The 21561-nt window shown below is 36.7% G+C and overlaps 1 protein-coding gene across 5 annotated transcripts in view; it reads left to right on the plus strand.

The window, feature by feature from the left end:
• MGAT4C (MGAT4 family member C) overlaps positions 1-21186 on the plus strand; it is a 343947-nt gene extending 322761 nt beyond the window's left edge. For all 5 annotated transcript variants that reach the window (XM_039387266.1, XM_039387267.1, XM_039387268.1 and 2 more), the window contains 3 exons: positions 13114-13269; positions 17418-17565; positions 19433-21186. In XM_039387266.1, the coding sequence (XP_039243200.1) occupies positions 13141-13269; positions 17418-17565; positions 19433-20589 (1434 nt within the window). In that variant the 5' untranslated portion in view covers positions 13114-13140 and the 3' untranslated portion in view covers positions 20590-21186. The remainder of the gene's footprint in view (positions 1-13113; positions 13270-17417; positions 17566-19432) is intronic.
• Positions 21187-21561: the final 375 nt, after the last annotated feature.

Here is a 21561-nt window from a genome sequence, read left to right on the forward strand (position 1 = left end):
TTAATCTTAAGTAACATTTTTTCCTCTGGTATAGAATTTTGTAGCTCTAGATAGCCAAGAAATAATACTAATTTTTCCTCATCTCAGAGTATTTATACTGTTTCCAACAGAGTTTAATAACTTAGATTTTGGTCAGGAAGATGATATCAGATAGCTGATTCTACACCTTTAATGAAAGTTAAAGTCCTCAAAATGCAATGTATCTTTACTGGGATGTGAAAAAAATCAGATATCACATTTAAGTGTTGTTTCTTTTGAATTCACTGGCATCCAGCATTAACAATTTATATACTATCTAAAGTTTGTTCCAGAAGTTAGTAAGAGTGAACCCAAAACTTCCTTAACTCCAGGTAAGGACATATAAACTTAAACTGGTATTTCATTCTCAGTAGGAATGAACCACTCCCACCCAAAAAAAACCCCACAAAATTTTGAGCCAAAACATGTCACCATGCAGCAGACACTACAGGTACACACAGTGTACACACATCAGGGTACCCAGTGTCTTATCCCAGTGTAATATCTTGAAGTATATTCTTCTGTAAAAAGAAGCTGAGATTCAAGATTGAGGGAAAAAATATCAACTTTCCAAGACCATGGGTGTATATCAAAGGCTACACAAAAGATACCGTATTACTTTGATGATTTAAGAGAATTAGGGTGAATGATGTGAACAATAGATGTTCTACCTTTAGGTTGAAGAGTCTATATGTACTTTTGACTCACCCACAGCATTTGGCAAGATCTGAATCTCAGTTCAGTTACTGCATTTAAACGAAACAGCTCTCTAACATACTGTTCTGCCATACAGAAAATTTATTCCACCTAAAATCGAATGCTTCATTTGAATGCATTGAATGAACAAGTTTCCGATCTTGGCAGGGACTGTGGGTGAGTCAAAGATACAAGACAGACCATAGATTACTTCCCCCAAGAACACAACTTGAGGGCATGAGTCCACTGTGGCTGTTAAGCCCTTTGATGGGTATCTCTTTCAACTTCCAAGTATCCTGCAGGAAAGCTATTAGGTACCTACTGTGGGGCATACATGTCTGTCTACCATGTGCTGTACTGTGATGAATCTATTAAGCAGAAACTCTAGCAGCAGCAAAACCATGTTCTGGGTAAAGCTAGAAGGGAAAGCAGCAGAATTACAGAACTGGTTTGTGACGTGCACAAAGGGAACTGTCTTGGGATAGACGACCAAACTCAAGTTTTTTAATGGAGGTAAACTTTCAGCACTCTACTGCAGGCAAGGTATGCCAACCATAGTGTCATAGATGGGGCCAATCCAAGATCTGACCTTGTGTTATTGTGAGAATTAAGACATTTTTATGCTGATGAAAGATGTAGGTCTGTACTGTAGGTCCATATGTTGGAGATGGAGACAGTGGCTTATTGTTTATATGCTGTCCCTAAAAAAGGAAGCAAAAAGAAATTACTAAAGAACCAGGGAAAGGAATTCCTCTCTTTTGGTATCTATATCTGAGTCTGCCAAGGTTGTTCTTGTAGTCAGTGAAGAGAATGAGCCTTTTTAAGCACAATTAATCTGATATATTTTAGAATATTGCCTTTTAGTGAGATGAATCTCAGTGTAGAATACTTATTTTTCTACATTGGCTGTAAATGGAGACTAAGTGTGATTAGCTCAGACATTCACATCATAGGTGTCTATGTTTGGAAAATGTCATTCTAAGAAGACAATGAAAAACAACTCCAACGAGTTCTCAAACAACAGAGCATACATCCAATAGACATATATCCAAAAATTAGTAATGGAGTAGTGGCCTGAAAGTGTTATCAGGAACTAGGACTTTGTGCATCAGTCAATAAAGCTATTATGTACTCTTCCGTTGTTTTCTGTACTCTTCTGAAAGTTTTGTTTGAAGAGATGCCATGTCTCTTGTCTTTAAGGCTTACTAAATCTATTTACATCATAATTCATTAGAAAAACACAGGATACTGAGATTTTATGAGCATCTACAGCAGTGTTTCACCATTGCTGAGTTAGACTGTTAGTTTCCCTGAGCTCTTTTGAATATCACTGGCAGCAAAAAGCCGCTACGAAAGATGATTCAGACTGATATTGCTCTAAAGCAACCAGTTTGAGCAAGGTGGTACACTTGTCATGATATAAGACTCACCATAAACCTAATTTCTGGATATCAAGAGCTATTTAAAAATAAGAGAGCTATTGTACCTACAGTGGACAAAGCTAGGAAGTGATATAAAATATAGAAAAAAGAAGGAAATAATTTTTTAACCTGCCATGGACAATTTATATCTGTTATTTTTATTTTTCCTGTGTTTAAGATACTGTGGATATTTTGGTTGTTTTTCTTCCCAGTAAAAATGCTACACTTTACTTTAGTACATAGGTCCAACTAAAGATTTAAATTATCAATTGGTCTTGTTTGAAGTTTACTTGCAAAAAATGTATTTTTTCTGCTGAGGACATCTTTTACAGTACTTCTTTTTCCCTAAACTCTCAAATTCTCTTTTCTTCCCAAACTACACTGCGGCTCTTGACATTGTAAAAATGAGAAAAACAGATGTTCAAAGTGCATATTTAGATTTATTGAACTTATTTTTTTACCATATTGTGAAAAATTCCTTCCTGTCCATGTATTGAATTTAATTAAAATAACTGTTTTACTTAGTAACCATATTTTTATGATATTGATTTAAGACACATAAAAAAATCTGTCACTAACATAAAGCAATATTTTATAGATTCTTCAGAGGAAAAGTGGATTAGAAGTTTACCTAAAAACACACAAGAGAAATTCAATGAATATGTTTATTAAAGATTTATTCACTTCCTGCTACCAAGCTTTGTTTATTTAACTTTTATTTGGAAAAATAAAGATTTCAGAAAGTATTTTTGTATTAGAAATCTTGATAACTAATCATATTTTATTGCCATGGCTTGAGTTTATTTATAGTCACTGACATGTAGAATACTGGAAAATACTGGAAAAGGTCATTTAAGCCTTTATTGATCGTCATGCTTGCCATACGGTGAGGATAAAAACCCTATTTTCCACACCTGACAGGTTGACTATATCATCCAGCCATTTTGTTGATGTTTTTTCTTCAGGGTTTGGGTTTTTTTTAAAGAAAGGTAAGGGGGAAAGTGTTTTGCTTAGATTACAAAATTATCTATGGCACAGCCTAACACCAAATATAAGGCTAGTAAACAGATAAATTGAAGCTAGAAGCAAAATGAGCTAAGCATCTCCTAAAAAATTGGAAACTAATCTGCTACAAGACAGAGGTAGTAATACCTTTTCCTTCCCCACTATCCCTTTGAAAAATGATGCATCAGTTCAATGAAATAAGGGTCCATCAGCTCGCTGGATAGCAGAAAATTCCACAGGCACAGGCTTTGGAGAGATGTTCCCTACTCAAATGGAACCAGTTTTATTTGACAGGTCAGAGAGATAAAGAGTAGCATGCCCCTGCTCACTGAAAGCAGCCTTAGATAAGTCAGAGTACTCACAGAGATCCCATGCTACTCAGCTTCATGGATCTGAAATGCCTGTTAACTCGACAGGTAGCTATTCATCTGAGGTCTCTTTTCAGTCTGCCTAGAGCCACTTTTATGAAGTCTATGGGAAATCTGATGATTAAAGTTGAATTCATCATCGTGGCAATTGAAAGCTGTTAGTGCATCTGGTCTGCCTCCCTTCTGTGAAGGATTTATTTACTAGGTCTCTAAGCTAACATTAACTCAGAAGGCAAAAACAGTGACGATACTTGCAATGGCAGCTATTAACCCCTCCCACTACAGATCTTGCTTAGATTGCATGATCAAATTCCATTAGATTTCAAGATAACATGTTGTAGATTTTATGGTATCTCTAAAACCATCTTCATTATTTACATAATCAACATCAATTAATGTAACAGGTCAAGGCTAGACTACTCCATAAATAACACAGTCCACTCAAGAGCAGAAAATATTTTTGATTCTTTCTTATTAAAGAACAAACAAATGCAATCAAGACTACCAGTTTGTGAATGCATTAATAGTTTTGGAAATATTTGGTTTCTGCTAGTTAATCTGACTGCAGAGATAAGATGACAAATTTTAGATGTATTTTATCCACACTGGTTTACTTCTACTGAAAAGAATATATCATAGCAGTATATTTTGGGTGTGACAACAGATGAAGATACAAAACATCAGAAGAAAAAATGAGCAACAAATGTAGCATTTTATAAAGAATTGTTCTTATTTTATATACCCTTATTCATCAAAATTTACTAAGTTTGTGTGTTCTTTCTTTTTTAAAGAATAAGCTAATTGTTGGTCACACACGCCCTTCCATAGTTTTCGAAGCCTTCTTTATGGAATGAGTTATTTTATTGATCAAGTTTATTAGCTGCCTGGGTGCTCAATGGAAAGTCTTAATGAAATTCTTATCTTAGAAACAGATTAGTAGTATGACCAGTGAAAAAAATTTTCTGGTATTTAATCTCCTAATCTATTTTACATTATATCTCAAGGGTACCATGACCTTCACAACATATGGCTTTGTGCAAATAACCGACTACATGGTAGAATCTCATAAGTTTGAGAGTTGCCTCTTAACAGTTAGTCAATTTTCTAAATTGATTTTTTTCTTCTTCTGAAACAGTTAAACCTAGTCTAAGTAGAGAGTAAAGGACCCAGCAATGTAATTTGTAAAAGAACTAAAAAATAAAACAATATTTTTATTAAGTCACACAATAAAACTTATTTACTTTTTCATCTAGGTAGGATCACCCAAATGTACATTATTATGTTAACTCTGTGAAACAACATGTAAAAATTCCAGGTTAAAACACCTTTCAGTACCTGAGATAGTTCCATTATATGGACCAAGAGTATCTCCTCAGAAGTGAGTACTTATCACAAAAACTGTTACTTGTTCCTAATCATATAAATGTCTCAGGTCTGTACGTGTCTGGTAATGCTGCCTTCTGACAAGCCACAAACACTCTGAAGTGAGAAGACAATGGATCAGTATAATGACAACTTAATACCTAATACTACCTTTAGGGTTAACATTACATCAAATAACAGGTCCACATTAGTCACATGCATATGCGACTGCGTGGAAGCTCTTTGGTTTTTTGGTCAGGGTTTTTTCTCCACATCAGGATTAAAAATAACTAAACCATTATAGATGACACAAAACTGGGAGGAGTGGCTGATATGCTTCAGTGTTGTGTCAACAAGGAGAAGTTCAAAATCCTGCACTGCTAACAACCCAGCTGGAAAGCAGCTTAGCAGAAGAGGACTTGGAATCCATAGAGGATGTGAAGCTGAAGAAGAGCCAGAAGTGTGCCCTTGCAGCAAAGAAGACTGTGGGGAAATAACAGAATATTGTCAAAGACTATTGTAAACATAGTCAAGTGACTTATAGCTGGGGTGTCAAAAAACATATATATCATATTAATTGCTGTTTATCGTTGTGTATTTGACAAGTAGAACATCTGTGTGTAGATAATATAGGCTGTGATAGGCACCCTATCAAACATATTTGAGTTTCATGCTCTGTTGCAGGAAACATCAAGCACAGTGGTAAACTATGTCTGTACAAATCCCTGACGCACAGGCAAAACCAGCAGGTTCAGTGATCCTGAATCTGGACGAAGCTCTGCAGTGCCTGCAACCCTGCTTGTGTGCCTCTGCCTGAGTACTGTTTTGAGGATCCCCAGGTGGTGGAGTAATAAAAGTACTCTTTGCATTTTGTTGATATTTTTGTGTTTGTTCTTTTGTCCTCCCTGTGCCAAGTCACACAAAGGCAAATGGTGTCCTGGGTTGCCTTAGACAAAATGTGGCCAGCAGGTCAAGGATGGTGCCCTACTTAGCACTGGTGAAGCCACAGGCCACACCTAGAGTGTTGTACTTGGTTCCAGGCTCCCCAGTAAAGGAAAGACATGGACATGCCGGAGAGAGTTCAACAAAGAGCCACAAGGATGTTTAAGGGACTGAAGCATGTCTCCTATTGGGAAAGATTGAGAGAACTAGGGCTGTTAAGGCTGGAGAAGAAGAGGTTCAAGGGGAATCTTACGACTGTATATGAACACCTGAAGGGAGGGTGTGAAGACCAGAGAGCCAGCAGTGCACATTTACAGGACCAGAAGGAATGGGCACACCCTGAAACACAAGAGATTCCCTCTGAACAACTTTTTTATGAGGGTGACTTACATCGACACACGCTGCCCAGAGAAATTATGGATCTCCGTCCTTGGATACATTCAAAAGATACCTGGACACAACCTGGAGCACCTGGTTCCGGGTGGCTCTATGCAAACATAGAGGGTGGAACAGATGACTTCCAAAGGTCCCTTCCAGCCTCAAACACTCTGTGATTTTGCAGTTCTGTGAAATAGCTACCCACCTTTCTGTTAGATGAGGCTACAGGGGGCAAGGACAAGGGGGCACGGGCTTAAGCTCCGCCAGGGGAAATTTAAGTTGGATATCAGGAGAAAATTCTTTACAGAGAGAGTAATCAGGCATTGGAATGGGCTGCCCAGAGAGGTGGTGGATTCACCATCCCTGGAGATTTTTAAACGCAGATTGGACGTGGCACTGAGTGCCATGATCTAGTAAATGGACTGGATTTGGACTAAGGGTTGGACTCGATGATCTCGGAGGTCTTTTCCAACCCAATCGATTCTATGATTCTATGATTCTACAGAGTGTGCTGTAGAGAAAACCATGAACAGATTTAATCAGAATCAGATGAAGCTCTTCTCAACAAAACTAATTGGCTTTGGTCAAACATTTACATTAATTTTCTTTTCACCGCATTATCTACTTCTATTGAAATAGTGATGTTCATGATACTTGACAAGCTTTTATCTGTAAACATCAGGTAAGAGACTGTGAGACCTCGAGACAAAAGGTAGCACCAGGAGTAAGTGTTGCTGAGATATTAGCTCATATATTCTGTGCTTTGGGTGAAGAGAGCTGCAGAGGTGTCTTCAGACCAGGATGTCCCTCTAGTTTGTTCAGCCTAATAGGCTCAAGGAATTTATCTTATCTGATGGGTCATAATATATGATAATCCCAGTAATCACAGAGTATAGGAATGTACTGTATGACAACTGTCCATTAAAATTTTATCTTCTGTTGAATCTACCAGTATTTGTATCCACATATTATTTTCATTAATTGATGAGTCAATAGATAAAATCTATTGAATATCTGTGTAACTCAATGTCTATCCTCCTCTTTCTAAACATTTTCTCTGATGTTTAGAAAATGTGCTATTTTCAATGCTCAAGGATTTCTCCCTGTATTTTTGATTCAGCCTAAAACCCTACTCCTGTGTCTGTAAAAGCTGCTAATCTCACTCTCTCTGGATGTTACAGCTAGCTGTTTCTTCCCTCTTCATGCCCATGCTGTTTTATTTTCCTCTTCGCTTTGTCTCTGTGGAGCAGAAATTCAGGGCTATTTCAGACTTCTTTGCCATTTTTTTCTTATCTTCCAGGCTTTCTCCACATGCCATTAACTCACTGTCTATATCATTTTTCTAAAACCCATATTTTACACTACAACTTACTTGATAAAATATCTCCAGTGGTACACAGCCATCCATCTAGTGATGGATTAGATAGTGCTTTACTAAGTCAATATGACTTCACAATTCTTAGTCATCTCTTCCCCTTGATTAGACTTGACTCCTCCACACCAGAAGAAATGCATTACATTGTGCTCAGAGCATTACAGCCAAAGTAAGTTTTGTGGCTCCAGTTTATATCACTCGAAGCTGTCAGACAGGAAAGACACTTCATCCTCCAATACCTGCTTTGAATTTAAGCTCTCTACTTTTCTGTATTGTTTGGTAACTTGCCTCAGCTGAATCATCTGTTTCCTCCTAAGCTCTCATCCCTTTTCCCAGACTGTTGGGGTCTATATATGTTTGTGTCCTACATCAGTGTTTGAAATAATCTCTCACTTTCTGTGGATCAAGGATCACTATGCCTTTCAAATCCCTTTTCAAAACCCATTTCTTTTGCTCATCCTTTTATCGGTATTAATTTTGAGTAATCTGCCTACTAATATATTTCTTTTTTTTGTATCTAGAATCTAAATTTCAGAAGATATGATAGTCTTTAAACCATTTATTTTAAACATGTGAAGCTACACAATGGAAAGTCATTCAAACAATATGCTTAGGTCTAGTTTAAAACCTGAGCTCTAACCTCTGGATTTGTTAGCCTCATTCTAAGTTAAACTTTCATTTCCTTTAGACCGGTTTTTACTTCCCTGCTGCCAGTGACATCAACATCCTGCCTGTCAACCTTAAACATTTCATAAGTATTTTCAGGCTTTCAGTAAGGCAAACAGTGAATCTTGCTGGGAGTCTATCTGAGTCCCATGGAATAGCCTATCCATTACAATTCTCCAGTTCACTACCATCTGTAGCTCAAACATACATTGCAACCCAGAATTTGTTTTTTTAATCTTGTATAAGAAAATCATGACACATGCAAAATACAATAATAACCATGGAAAAAATTTCCATGTTGTCATTTTTTCCTTTCTTTTTTTTTTTTGGAAGTATTTCCTCTGCCACTTCATAAAGACAACTGAATGTAATCCTGAGGCATCGTGTGCAGCCTTCCAAAAAGAAAAACTGAAAAACAAATAGGACAAACATTAAGAACTGCAAGTAAAGCCATTCAGTTACAGACTGAATGTTACAGGTGGAATGGTACGTCACAAAACTGAGGAATGAAGTGTCTGCTTCTGAGTGCCTTAGACAAACGAGGGATTGCAATAAAATTCACAAGGGATTTAATAATTCAGTCATGGGGGGGGGAGTGTTATCAATGGATTTTGTTGGTATAATAAATGTGGTAGTGGATCAGCTCTACTTTACCTCCTGGAATATAGACTCTGCAGTGACAGGCAAAGCTACGTGCCTTATTTGGAAATATTAGAATATAAAAATAATGCAGTTGTCATTTCTGACAGCCATGAATGCCTCTGCAAATAAGCACCTTCTCTTGAGCTTCTGGGGCACAGTGCTCAAGCAGACTAGAGTATAATACAAAGATGACCTTGTTGCTCTCTGTACAGCTGTACATACAAGCAGATTCACTGTACTGCTTAGGTAAAGCTAAATCCTTAACTCAGGTTGGCATCCTTAAGGGTAAAGGAACAATACAGGGCCTTTTTATGTATCTGTTTATGGAGAAAATATGTCAGGAAAGTAAACAATAATCTCTGAAAGTGGGAAGAAGCACAAATTCCTAGTGTTATCAAAAAGCGATGAAGAATTAGAGTGGATCAAATATGAAATGGTTTACCACAGTGAATGTGCATATATGTGTCCTAGAGGAAGTAATATAGGGAGGGCAAAAAGTCTTTTACTCAGAAAAGAGGAAAATAAGGAAAAAAATCTTACTTTATGTAATTTTTTCCTCTTGGGAACAGATATATTGTAATAAAAATGTAGTAACTTTAAAAATTTTAACATATTTAAATACTTTAATTTTGTAGTTTCAAGGACTTGGCTTATTAAGAACATACTGTTTCTGAATGGTCATTTGGGATTTACTTTTTTGGAAAAATTTTTAAAATTCTGCTGTGTTGCAAATTCTGCAAGAGAAAATCTCACATTATCATGTGAATATCAATCTTGGACTTTTATACAGCTTTCACACCTTTGTAGATCTTATTAAGAACAGCCTCTTCACAATGTAAAGGTATATCATTGCATTTTTTAGCTCACCACTTTTTCATTACTGTATCATTTTAGAAAGTCAAAGTTACAGTTTCATATTGCTGGGTAAAACTGCACATGTATGTCTGATAGCAACATATGCATGTGCAGAGGGATTTGAGGTCTTAAAAGTTCCCTCTGAAGAGACTGAGGAAAGCAATACATCTCATTTAGAAAGGAAGAGATTTATAATTCATGCATGTTTATTAATTATTATGTTTAACTACTTAATGCCAGCTATATGAAAAAAATTGCATTTATACCATCCTGATAGTTACTTAATTGTGCATGAATAATGAAGGAATAAAATCCTCAAGCGAAGCTGTGCCTTCAGAATTGAATTATGAATTGAATCCTTTTTTTCAACATCAAAGTCTTAGATTTTTAGTAATGGTGACTATTCTGCTCAAATGGTCTTAAAGAACACCAGGGGTCTCAGTGTGGGAAGTTCTGAGACTATTTTTCCAAAGGTGAATGACATTACCTGGAAAAAACGAGTAAGATTTACCTTTTTTTCTGTGCAAATTTCACTTGTGGAGTGTTCCACAATGCAATGTTAAAGATTGGAAACGGAGCTGCAAGAGGAAGCAGCTCTAAAAAGACGTCAGGAATTCTGCATGTACATATGTATGATCCTGGGCGCATTTTTAGCTAGGGCTTCTGATATAAGGATGTCAAACAGCACCTTCGGACAAACCGGTTGGGAGGGACAGGTCGGGGGCTGGCAAGAGCGCGTCCGCACTGCCACCTGGTGTCAGCGGTTCTGTCACAGCTTCCCCTGGCACCTACCGGATCTACCGGGGCGCGCAGTCCTCGGGGAGTCCTTCGCTTCGGTGTCTTTACTCGATATGGACCTACCAATAGGTCTGATGAGTGAAAAACTCTCACTGGCATGATGCATGATGTTTTGCTTTCAGCTGTTTCCATTTGTAAAACAGTAATGTAACGGCTTCCTGTGAAACCACACAAGCAATGCCGGTGTTCTCCTTCGAGTGGTGACCGTACTGGGCTCTCTGCTTTCTGTACATCTTCTTTAGTCATGACAGTTTTATGTTCCTCCATCCTCACCTGTGTAATTGCCTCAATTTTTGTTGCCAACCCAACATAGTATCTGTCTAATGAAAAATACGATGGGGAAAAACTAACATAATATGACCAGCAAATATAGTTGTAAGTCTTCTTCCTCATCCTTAGGGAGTTCAGTCAGGCTGCTCAGAGCAAAGATGGGGGAACTGTGTAACACTGCAGTCCAGTCAACAAACATGGCACATACAGTCATCCTGTAACTGAAAAAAAACGCATTTATTTATTCTTAAGTTTTCCAAAGAAAAACTTCAGAAGGTAATAAGCTGCCAGTGACTGCAAGCACTCTAACTCAGACTACTTGCATTTTTAGTAGTCAGGGTATTTAATGCCCCTATCTGAGAAGTGTCAGTATTTAATCCATCCAGTGATCCTCTGATAGGATTTTAAAAGAATGTGCTGCTTTGAAAATTAGTAATTATACTGTGAATAAAAGGAGGGGAAGGGAAAAGGGAGGAAAAAAACAAAAGAAACAAAAATGAAAACCAAACTGTATGTGTAACACAGTCTTTTCTAAAACGGGCAATCTTTCATTTCTTCAACAGCCTGATGGAATCTATAGACATGAGCAAGCACTGTGCTGCCACAGGGAGGTGCAGGGAGTTAGGGAGGACTAGTGTTTGGAGATTCATGTCCCTAACAGCTTCTTCATGATGTTTATGTTCATTGGATATTAAGAAAAAGGAAATCCTTTATGCAACTTAAAAAAATATCTAGATTGGGCTTTTTCACCTTCAGAATAACCAGGCTTCTGTAATTCAGCCCACCCTCAAACAAATATGGACAAAAATCTAAATTCTTATTAATTCCTTTTTTTCTACATGCAACATGTAAATTGGTTTTATTCTCATCATAGTGAATTTAAAAATACTGTGTACAATCAGTCTCCATTTACTGCAGTTCATTGTGAATCTATACAGACAAAACCTTGCAGTTACACATTTGTGTTACTAATATTTGATATATTTGCCTCACAGTTCTCTAGAGTCTAGTGGACTCACATTTTATATTATTAGATATATTTATTCAGTTTGGCAAAACAAATATATATTGAATTTTGGTCTTGGAAGGTTTTTTGTTATTAGGGCAGAAACCTTTCTATATGACATGACAAATCTTTGTGGAAATCCTAATTTGGCCTACTTTGTATCAGTTTAGATGTTCAACGTTTTTGAAAATCATGGTATTTAAGTGCAGGGTTTAATCATTGTGCATGCTATGTTTTTTACTACTTCACACAGGCTAGCTTCAAACTCTCAATTTTTATATGACTTCTATATATTAAATTCCATTGAAAAGTCAGGCATTGCTACGGACAATAGTCAAAATATGTGTGAGGACAAAAATAATAAGTTTATAATCTATCTTTTTGCTAATAATCCCTTAGAGTTTGGGCAGTGCGATCTTCAGTTTGTGGCCAAATCTTGTTCAAACCTATGTAGTCCTACATATGTTATTGTTTATGATTTTGTGGGCAAGAACACCATTCGTCTTGTTTTAAAGAGTAAAATGGCTAAAATCAATATGCAACTTTGTGATGTGAGTAGGCAGTCCTTCTTCTTGACCTTGAATAGAACTACTGAGTGGCTTTATAGTCCTCCGTGCCCCCCTTCTTTGATTCATTTAATTAGGTCAGGACTTCCCAATACTCTGCTTAAATGTGTCTGGTTTTAGACAGACATACACCTTTCTTCTGAAGAAGAGAATGATATCTCCAGTGAGTTTTTCCATTGCGATACAGAGGTCTAAGGCTAAGGGATGTTGCACAGCCTTGTTACTGCTTTCTCACTTCAGGGAAGGTACCTCATTTGTGCCTGGAAGTTCTGGTATCCAGAATTCTTCTGTTGGCAACAACACTGAGTCATGCAATAGCTTCGTTCTTGCCTGTTGGCTTGACCTCTCTTTGGGAGGAGACCTAAGTACATAGGAAAACAATGCACAGCATCATCTCTAGCCATCAAGTTGGGATCTGACAGTTAAGCATGGGAAACTGAACTGCTGATGCACACCTGCCACAGTGACATCATAATTCCAACCTAAAATGGGTACGGTAATGTTTTTTTTTATTTACTGAAAAAAGAACCCCCACAACAAACAAACGAGCAAAAAAAGGAAGCTTAATTATAGTTAAGATTGTATATGGAACTTGAAGATGACAATTATTAAATGAAATTAATTTCACCTGAAAGTGTATAGTCTATGTGTGCTTGAAGGGATTTGATATATCTGAAGGTAAGTTGAATTGTTATAACGTTTATCGGGCAGACAGTTCTTGTAATACTGTGGTTTTCTTTCATAGGTGACAATATTGTATGCTGTTCTTCACATGAGACACAGCTTGAAATATTTTGATAAAATGAGATGCTTGCGGAAAAGATCAGCAGTGTCATTCTTAGGAATCCTTGTCGTTTGCTTGCTGTTCATGAACTTGTACATTGAAGACGGTTATGTTTTGGTAAGTTTTTTAGATGGGAGAAATTATCCTAGAACAACAAAACAGGATGCATCCCTAGTTAAATGCTAAATTTCATAATTCCTTCAATTCTTTCTGTGTACCATTAACAGTGAAGTATCCTCAAAATGTGCCCTTTATGATGAAACCATCTTCCTAACGTATACCACATACAGTGTGTCAGTAGGATCCTAACATTCCTTTTCACGGAAGTAAATATGTCTCTGTTTATTGGAAGTATGGGAGATAATGAATATAGCAAAACATGAAAGTATCTCCATCAGGTGCCCTTTGAGTCAGAATATTCTCTGTATTTTCCATACTTCTGGATTTCCCTCAATTTTAATGTTGAAAATAGACTACATCTGAAATATTTGTATGAGCTAATTTCAGTCCACACTGTAAATCTCACCTGTGAATACTGCATTAAAGGCTATTATAAAAATTAAATTATAAAAGAGAACTCTCATTAAGTCCATCTACTTTAAGCTCCTTGCATGAATAATTTCTTTTTAGTGGTTTTATTTTATGTTTTTCTCACCTTCTGTATCTCAGATTTGAGTCTGACAGGTTCAGTGCTACAGCATTAACAATTAGACATGAATTCAACTTAGTCTAAGTTTATGATTTTGAAAAAAAAAATAGAAAGATTTGTGTTAGGAATTTCAAAAAATAAGCTTCTAACAATGTAACATAACTCTACAGTTTGTATGTAACATAGGGGTGTCTCAGTGCTGAATGTAAAACAAGCCCTGAAGTCTTGATTAGTGGATTGGATTTCCGGTTCTTTGGAGGTTGGACTGGGTCCAGTAAAAGAACATGGTGGCTTAACAACTGGAGCTTGCAAATAGTAAAATGACTAAACTGAATATGTTATATTATGATGTGATTAGACATTCCTATCTTGATCTTGAATTGAACTGGGAAAGTATGGGCTGGATTTCCAATATTCTGAAGGGTGAAGTTCAATCTCAGTTGGACCTGAAAAGAAACACAACAGTATTACAGAAGGTATAGTACACAAATAGTAAAATCTTTAAATTACTTATCAGAACCATATATAACTTCCTAATTATTTTAATTCAAAATATTTTACTTCTGAAATTACTTATAACAGTATTGTAAATATTTACAAATTAAGATTATGTTAGTATTTTTTTAAGTCACTGAAAACATAACCCATGCCTCTATCATATTACTCCATTACAGACATATTGCTTTCTCTAAAACTAAAGTTTTGCACTCTTATTTATTTAGCAATTCTTGGTTATGATCAAATTTGACCTGGCTTGTCACTTTTTTTTTCCCTAGTGGTATTTGCCCTGATGTTTCTTCCCCATTCTCTAATTGCTTCAAAGTCCCCCAGATGTTTTTGAAAGTGCTTTTATTATTACTGCTAATGGTGTTATTCTTGGTTTGTTTTTGAAATCTTTTCCTGTCCTGTTTGCCAGCTCCCCAGATGGCTCCATGTCTTATTCTTAATTTTCTCTCCTTTTCCCCATTTTTTTATAAATTCTCTCTCTTTCATTGCTTCTCTCATCACAGTTCTGGCATGTTTGTATTCATGTAGCTCCCAGCCAAGTCTCTTGCCAAGTCTCCTGACAGTTCTTCCAGATCTCTTGATACCTTTATGGTCCATCAAGTATTTTTCAAATGTGTTAGTCTGTTGACTTTTTAGTTTATTTATTTTCAGCTTCCCTGACCATGTCTGACAGCTCCAAACACACTATGTCTGGTGTGTTTTCTCTGTTGAGGTAAAAGATGAGCAATTTCAGTATTTGTGGCGAGGAGAGAGAAACTTCGGGAAAGCCTTTGAGGACAACACGCTAACCAGTTCCCCTCAGGGAATGAGAATATGAAAGTCCTCAGAGCCCCAAAGGCACTCTGAATTGTAGCCTATCTCCTGCTGGACTATCTGCTGAAGGCAAGTGATAAAAGAAAGGCAACTGACCCTGAGTTCCTCTTCCCGATCTCAGGCAGCAGGCTGTGCAAGGGACTGTGGAGTTGATGTCTCTGGCACCACATGTAAGATTAGATGAGTGGTCTTTTTCAACATATTAGAAAATTAAAGTGAGATTTGTTATGGCAAGTCTTAAAAAGGGAGAGGAGAACCTTTCTGGTTTTGCTCAGAGAGTATCACATGTCCAAAAAATCCCATCACTGTTTTCTGCAGGGCATTTGCTGCAGAAATGGAAAGAGCAAAATTGCTTAAGTATATTGGATAGAGGGTGTGCAGTTATGCACTGCTGATGCATGTATATTAGAAAAGCAGTTTAAGGTGCTTCGTCTGCAACATATGAACTATATTTGGTCAAATATTTTGAAGATATACTGAATTAATATATAGCAGATATCACAATATACGCAGTGGAGTTTTTAAACCTTTTCAGAGTTGTAAGTGAACTGTAAGCAAAACATGTGTTTTGTGCTCTTCTGTGAATATTTATCACTATTTTGGGCACTATGAAAACAATAGTGCTATTGTAGCTGACATAGCATCTTTAGCAGAGCAGAGTATCTCCATAAAGAATGGAGAACTTCTGGCACTTCAACCTATGGCACCCATATAAAACCCGCAAGCTTCAGCAAACACTGGAATGTAAGTTAGAGGTTAGTTAACAGATGAAAGCCAGAACCATCATAGAAAAAACTAGAGAAGACAAACAAAGAGAATTAATCAAGCTTCTCAGCTTCACTGACCTCTGCATAGTAGTCTGAGATAGAAGAAACAGATTTTAATCTTTTGGAAAAATCCATATGTCAGTTTTGCTCATCATTCAATAAAGGAATGAAAATAACAACTATTAAAAAAAAAAAGTTAGCCACAAAAGGCATTTATTAAAAAAAAAAGGAAAATTTTTGTGGTCAGCTTAAATATTTTACTTGTTAAAATCAAAACATTTTGTTCTGACTTTGTCTATTTCTAAACATTTTGAAACTTTTTCTGTAGGAAAACCTCAGCAGAATGGGTTTCCATTCCAAAACCTGCTTATGAAACAAGGAATTTTGGTGCTCTATTCTGGAACCAATGACACATAATGTTTTGACATTAAGGAAAGGCTGGTTTTAAAAAAAAGAAGTTTTGGACCAGCCCATTTTTTTTTCCATCTGATATTTTTCATGGAAAATCTCCTAAAGTTTTGGTGTATTCCGTTCCTAGACCACTGAGTTATATTTTAATCTTGAATCCGATCATCGAACTTCCTCTCGTAACATATGAGCAAATACAAAGTAGCACAGAAGCAATAGAGAGAAATTACTCGAGAGATAATGTATATTTCAGAATAAATGAACTCATTTCTACGCGGGCCTGCCATCAGACTAAGATCAAACCAGGTAAATTAAACAAGCATTCCTACTTTTAAATTCAGTCTCATGACATTACAACCCGTTAGATACTTTCTCTTTTCTTAAGGACTAAGCAACAAATTTTTCCTGAAGCCCAAGTGACCTTATGGATAGGGCACTACCCATGAAGCTGCTCTTTCCCTTCTGTGACTTTACTATTGTTAGGAAAGCCTTTTGGAAGAAAAAGACTGAAGGATGAGGCAGGAAGAGGAGGCATGGTGAGAAATGTGCCTTTTTTTCTATGCCATCAAACAGTGTTCATCAAATTCAGAGAAAGCTTTTGCTGTCTGCATGATCATATGTATTTCTTCTTATCACAAATGTGAGTAGAAGCTTCTCAGAAAAATGGCAAAATGAGCCAGGTGCTAGAATCGAGTTTTGTCTTTCATTTGCAACAGGTTCAGTGGCTTTTTTAATCACTGAAAAAATCTCCCCCACTTCTACATCGATGAAAGTTATCTTATCTGTTGCTGACAAAACCCTCTTTTGAATACCACAGCATTTTTTTGCCAATAATTTAGTATTTGCTATTTTTTCAGAGACTTTGTGCAAATTATTTTTTTCTTTTCCTGTTACTGTAATCTGAAGGGTTGTGGTAGATTTTCTGTAATGTTTCAGTAATGTTTTGTTTTGTTTTGTTTTTTTTAAATGAGGTGACATATACATGCTTTCTCAAAAGCTGACACTGAAAAATGTTATTCTTGGAAACCTGCCTGTCCATGTTTCCTCTTTAGCTGGCACTCACAAATGTGTTTCTCTCTGTCTCTCTCCCTCCTCTATTCTCTTTGTTTTCCTGCTATTAGGAAGGGGGCAAGCAACAAATCAGAGAAACAGCCACGCACCAGCTCAACCCAGAGCGTTATGTTCACACTTTTAAAGATTTGTCTAATTTCTCAGGATCTATAAACATTTCCTATCGCTACTTAGCTGGCACACCTTTGCCAAGGAAAAGTAAGTAACTGCAATCTGAATGTTATGAAATGAGGCAATTTAAAAACAGGTGAAATCCATATAGTCCCTCTGGTATTTCTAGGCAAGACGGGCTGAGTTAAGCAGTGACAGTCTCAAAAAAGTTAGTGGGACAGTTATGTCTGCACAGGCAGTTCTAGAGTGGATGCAAGTCCAGACCTAGCAGTGATTGCCCCAAAGCCTGGTTACCTTCTGACCAAATGGCTGACTTGCAGACAGCCTGCAAGCAGCCCCCGAATGGTCTGTGTGAGCATACTTCTATGGATGCCTCCTCCCAGGCAAGATGATGATGATTTAGAAAGCAGAAGCAAGGCATGTATGCTGGTGGTTTTCTGTAACAACTCTCTGAGACCATCCTGTGAATCTCTGTCTGTATAACCAGTAAATCCAATCTTAAGTATGCTTGGGACCCCATAGGTACAGCCTTCAGGTTCCCTATTCTGCCAACCCAGCAGCTGCAAATGGAACTCCTTGTTCCTTTAGCTGTGATAATAAGGGATGTGAATTGTGCTATTATGGGGAAAGTAAAGAAGGATTCTTCTCAGAGCTATCTGCAGATGGACTATTTAGTTACTCTGATTTCAGACGAGAAATCAAGTTCAAGACTTTCCTCTAGAAGTGAAATATGGCCATTCCAAGCCTTTAGACAGGTGCCCTTTGTGTTCCAAATCAATCATTTCTCAAAGCTCAGAAGCTCAAAAAAAGATGGTAAAATAAAATAGTTTGCTATTTGTAGAAAGCTATAAAGTTTGTTAAAATTAGATTTGAAAAATTTGGGGCTCTGTAGGCAGTGTAAATGACTTCTGGGATTGTACTTCACTGTACAACTGCTTTTTGAGCAGACTTAAGCCTCAAGGGAAACACTGAATCACTATATCAAAGCAGTCTTTTACAAAACATCATATTTTAAGAAAGTTGGGGTAGGTTCAACTGAAGTACACCCTGTCAATTATAAAGTCCTAAAATGTTTTACATCAGAAGTTAGAAAAATAGAGATGTATTAGCAAATATCTGAAAAAAACCCTGATTTCAAATGCTGGTAAAAATGCAATGGCAGTGACTACAAAATGGCAGAGATGAAAATTCTTCCTTTATAATTAAAATACATCTCTTTCTAGAAAGATGTAACAGCATTAAAAATTATTTGTACAAGCAAGAAGAGAAATAAATTCTCTTTTACTTTAAAATAATATCTAAATTGCATTTTGCAAGAAGGAGTTCCCTGTAAAATGCTCAATGAGTCCTGAAAAAGACTTAGACAAAGAACTAGCAAGGAAAACTGGACAAATTCAGCTAAAGAAGGAACATGCTGAAAATAAATTATCCATGCAAAATCCATAACACTGTGCAGTTGTGTATAAAAGTTGCTAGACTTTTAGAGGGTTTAAAATTATAAAAGTTTGGTAATTAGTCTATGTATCATATTTTTGTGCTGCATTTGGTAGTTCTTAGCTTTAAAAATACTCTGTGAGTAATCGCCTCATAAACCCCTTTCTTTAGCAGATTTCAAACCCTTATAATTTTCTGTGTGGTTTCATCTACCAGGTGTATACATACACATTGCTTTCACATCTGACCATGACATGCTATTCCTTGCAGTTAACAAGTAAATGTTTAACACAATAGTCTCCATATGTCTATTTGCTTGCAATACATTGCTTCTTTACAAAAAGGCAATAAAGGTCCTTTATTGCATGCAATTTAAGTTCACATACCAAATTTCTCACTCTTCACCGTTCACAAGATTTATTTCATATAAGCAGAGCTCTGGAGAACTAGAGAACAATTTCTGACAAAATTGTTTCCAATATCAAATACCCAGTTTTTGTTTAAATTGTCTTTTGTACAGGGTATCTTACAATTGGACTATCCTCTGTAAAACGGAAAAAGGGAAACTATTTACTTGAGACCATCAAGTCCATATTTGAACAGTCAAGCTATGAAGAACTCAAAGAAATCGCAGTGGTAGTACAACTGGCAGATTTTGACTCAGCCTGGTGTGAAGGGATCGTCCAGGATATTTCACAGAAATTTGCACATCATATAATTGCAGGCAGATTAATAGTTATTCACGTCCCTGAGGATTATTATCCTGTACTGGATGGCCTCAAAAGAAATTACAATGACCCAGAGGACCGTGTGAAGTTTCGATCAAAACAAAATGTAGATTACGCTTTCCTTCTAAACTTTTGTGCTAATCTTTCTGACTATTATGTGATGCTAGAAGATGATGTTCGCTGCTCAAAGAATTTTTTGACTGCTGTTAAGAAAGTAATTACCTCACGAGCAGGATCCTACTGGGTGACTTTGGAATTCTCCAAACTGGGATACATTGGAAAGCTTTATCATTCTCATGACCTCCCACGCCTGGCTCACTTTCTGTTGATGTTTTACCAAGAAATGCCTTGCGATTGGCTGCTCATCCACTTTCGCGGGCTGTTAGCTCAAAAGGAAGTGATACGTTTTAAGCCATCTTTGTTCCAGCACATGGGATACTACTCATCTTACAAAGGAGCTGAAAACAAGTTAAAGGATGATGATTTTGAAGAGGAATCATTTGATATCCCTGACAACCCACCTGCAAACTTGCACACCAACATGAATGTATTTGAAAACTATGAGGCAAGCAAGGCTTACAGCAGCATTGATGAGTATTTCTGGGGCAAAGCTCCTTCTAGTGGAGACTTCTATGGAATTGTATTTGAAAAACCCATCAAAATCAGTAAAATTAAAGTTGTCACTGGAACTGAAGATCGGCAAAATGATATTTTACATCATGGAGCCCTGGAAGTAGGAGAAAAGATTGTAGGCAATAAAAAAGGGAGACAATGTACAACTTACTTGAGACTAGGGGAGTTCAAAAATGGGAATTTTGAAATAACTGATGTAGAGCACAAAGTTCTGTTTGATATTAACTGCATGAGAATACTTGTTACCAAAAGTCAAAAAGAATGGCTGATCATTAGGAGCATTAGCGTCTGGACTTCTCAAACACCAAATCAGTAAAGCAAAGCCACCTGAGGAGGTACAAAGTGCACGCAATCATCTGGGTTCCAACTGGTGAAATTCCCCAGAAAAACTGACACAACTCTTCACTAAAGACGTAGAAAATCTGGGGAAATCACAAAACAAGTAAAGCAATTTATTTTTTACTAGTTTGGTCAGGCAATATACAAACATTTATTTGCTGAAAATTTTGAATTTTATAGGAGATCTTTAAACTCTTTTTTTATTATTATTTCTCTGGAAGAGAGATCTTGTGGACCATACAGAACAAAAACAACATCCTATAATTGCCAAAAGGTTTAAATCTATGACAAGTATGTTGTGAAAAAAGACTGAATCGCACCTTATGCACATAAAAATTTAAAATCTTATGATAGTATGCATTTGTACTGTAGTTGGTGATGTGTTTCTTCTACAGGCAGTTGTGACAAGGAAATCTGTCCTGAAACTGGCAGTTTCCTCCTGAGCACTGTAAGAAAATAGTGTGGCTAATCATTGCAACTTCTTTTCAAAAGGGAATGTATGTAAAATTATAAATCTGACATGAAAATTATGTAAAAAAAGAGATAATCACATCTGTTATTCTGTCTTAACAAATATCCTTTGTTCTTTTTTCTGGGTCCTTTCATTGAAATTAGCAGTACTTGGATTCTATATTACTTAGGGGACCAATTTATTCTCCTTACTGGAACAAAATGTCTCACAGTAAGCAAGGTTTCTGCTTGAGTACTGATGTCAATATCAAACCCAAGCAACTCAAGGGCACCACTGTTCTCTTAGACAGGCATCTTAACAGATCCCAGATGCAACATTTTTTGTTCCTTCATGATATGTAGAACTCTCCCTGAGAAATTTGCATATAGCTGAATACTACAGCATGCTTTTAGCATAACAGAAGACTCTTATGTCTTCCATATATACACGTCCAGTTTAAGTATGATACAAATACAAACTGTACTAGGTTAATCAATT

Source organism: Pipra filicauda, unplaced genomic scaffold (assembly GCF_003945595.2).
Source record: "Pipra filicauda isolate LSUMZ 115617 unplaced genomic scaffold, ASM394559v2 scaffold54_size4384275_pilon, whole genome shotgun sequence".
Classification (NCBI taxonomy): Eukaryota; Metazoa; Chordata; class Aves; order Passeriformes; family Pipridae; genus Pipra; species Pipra filicauda.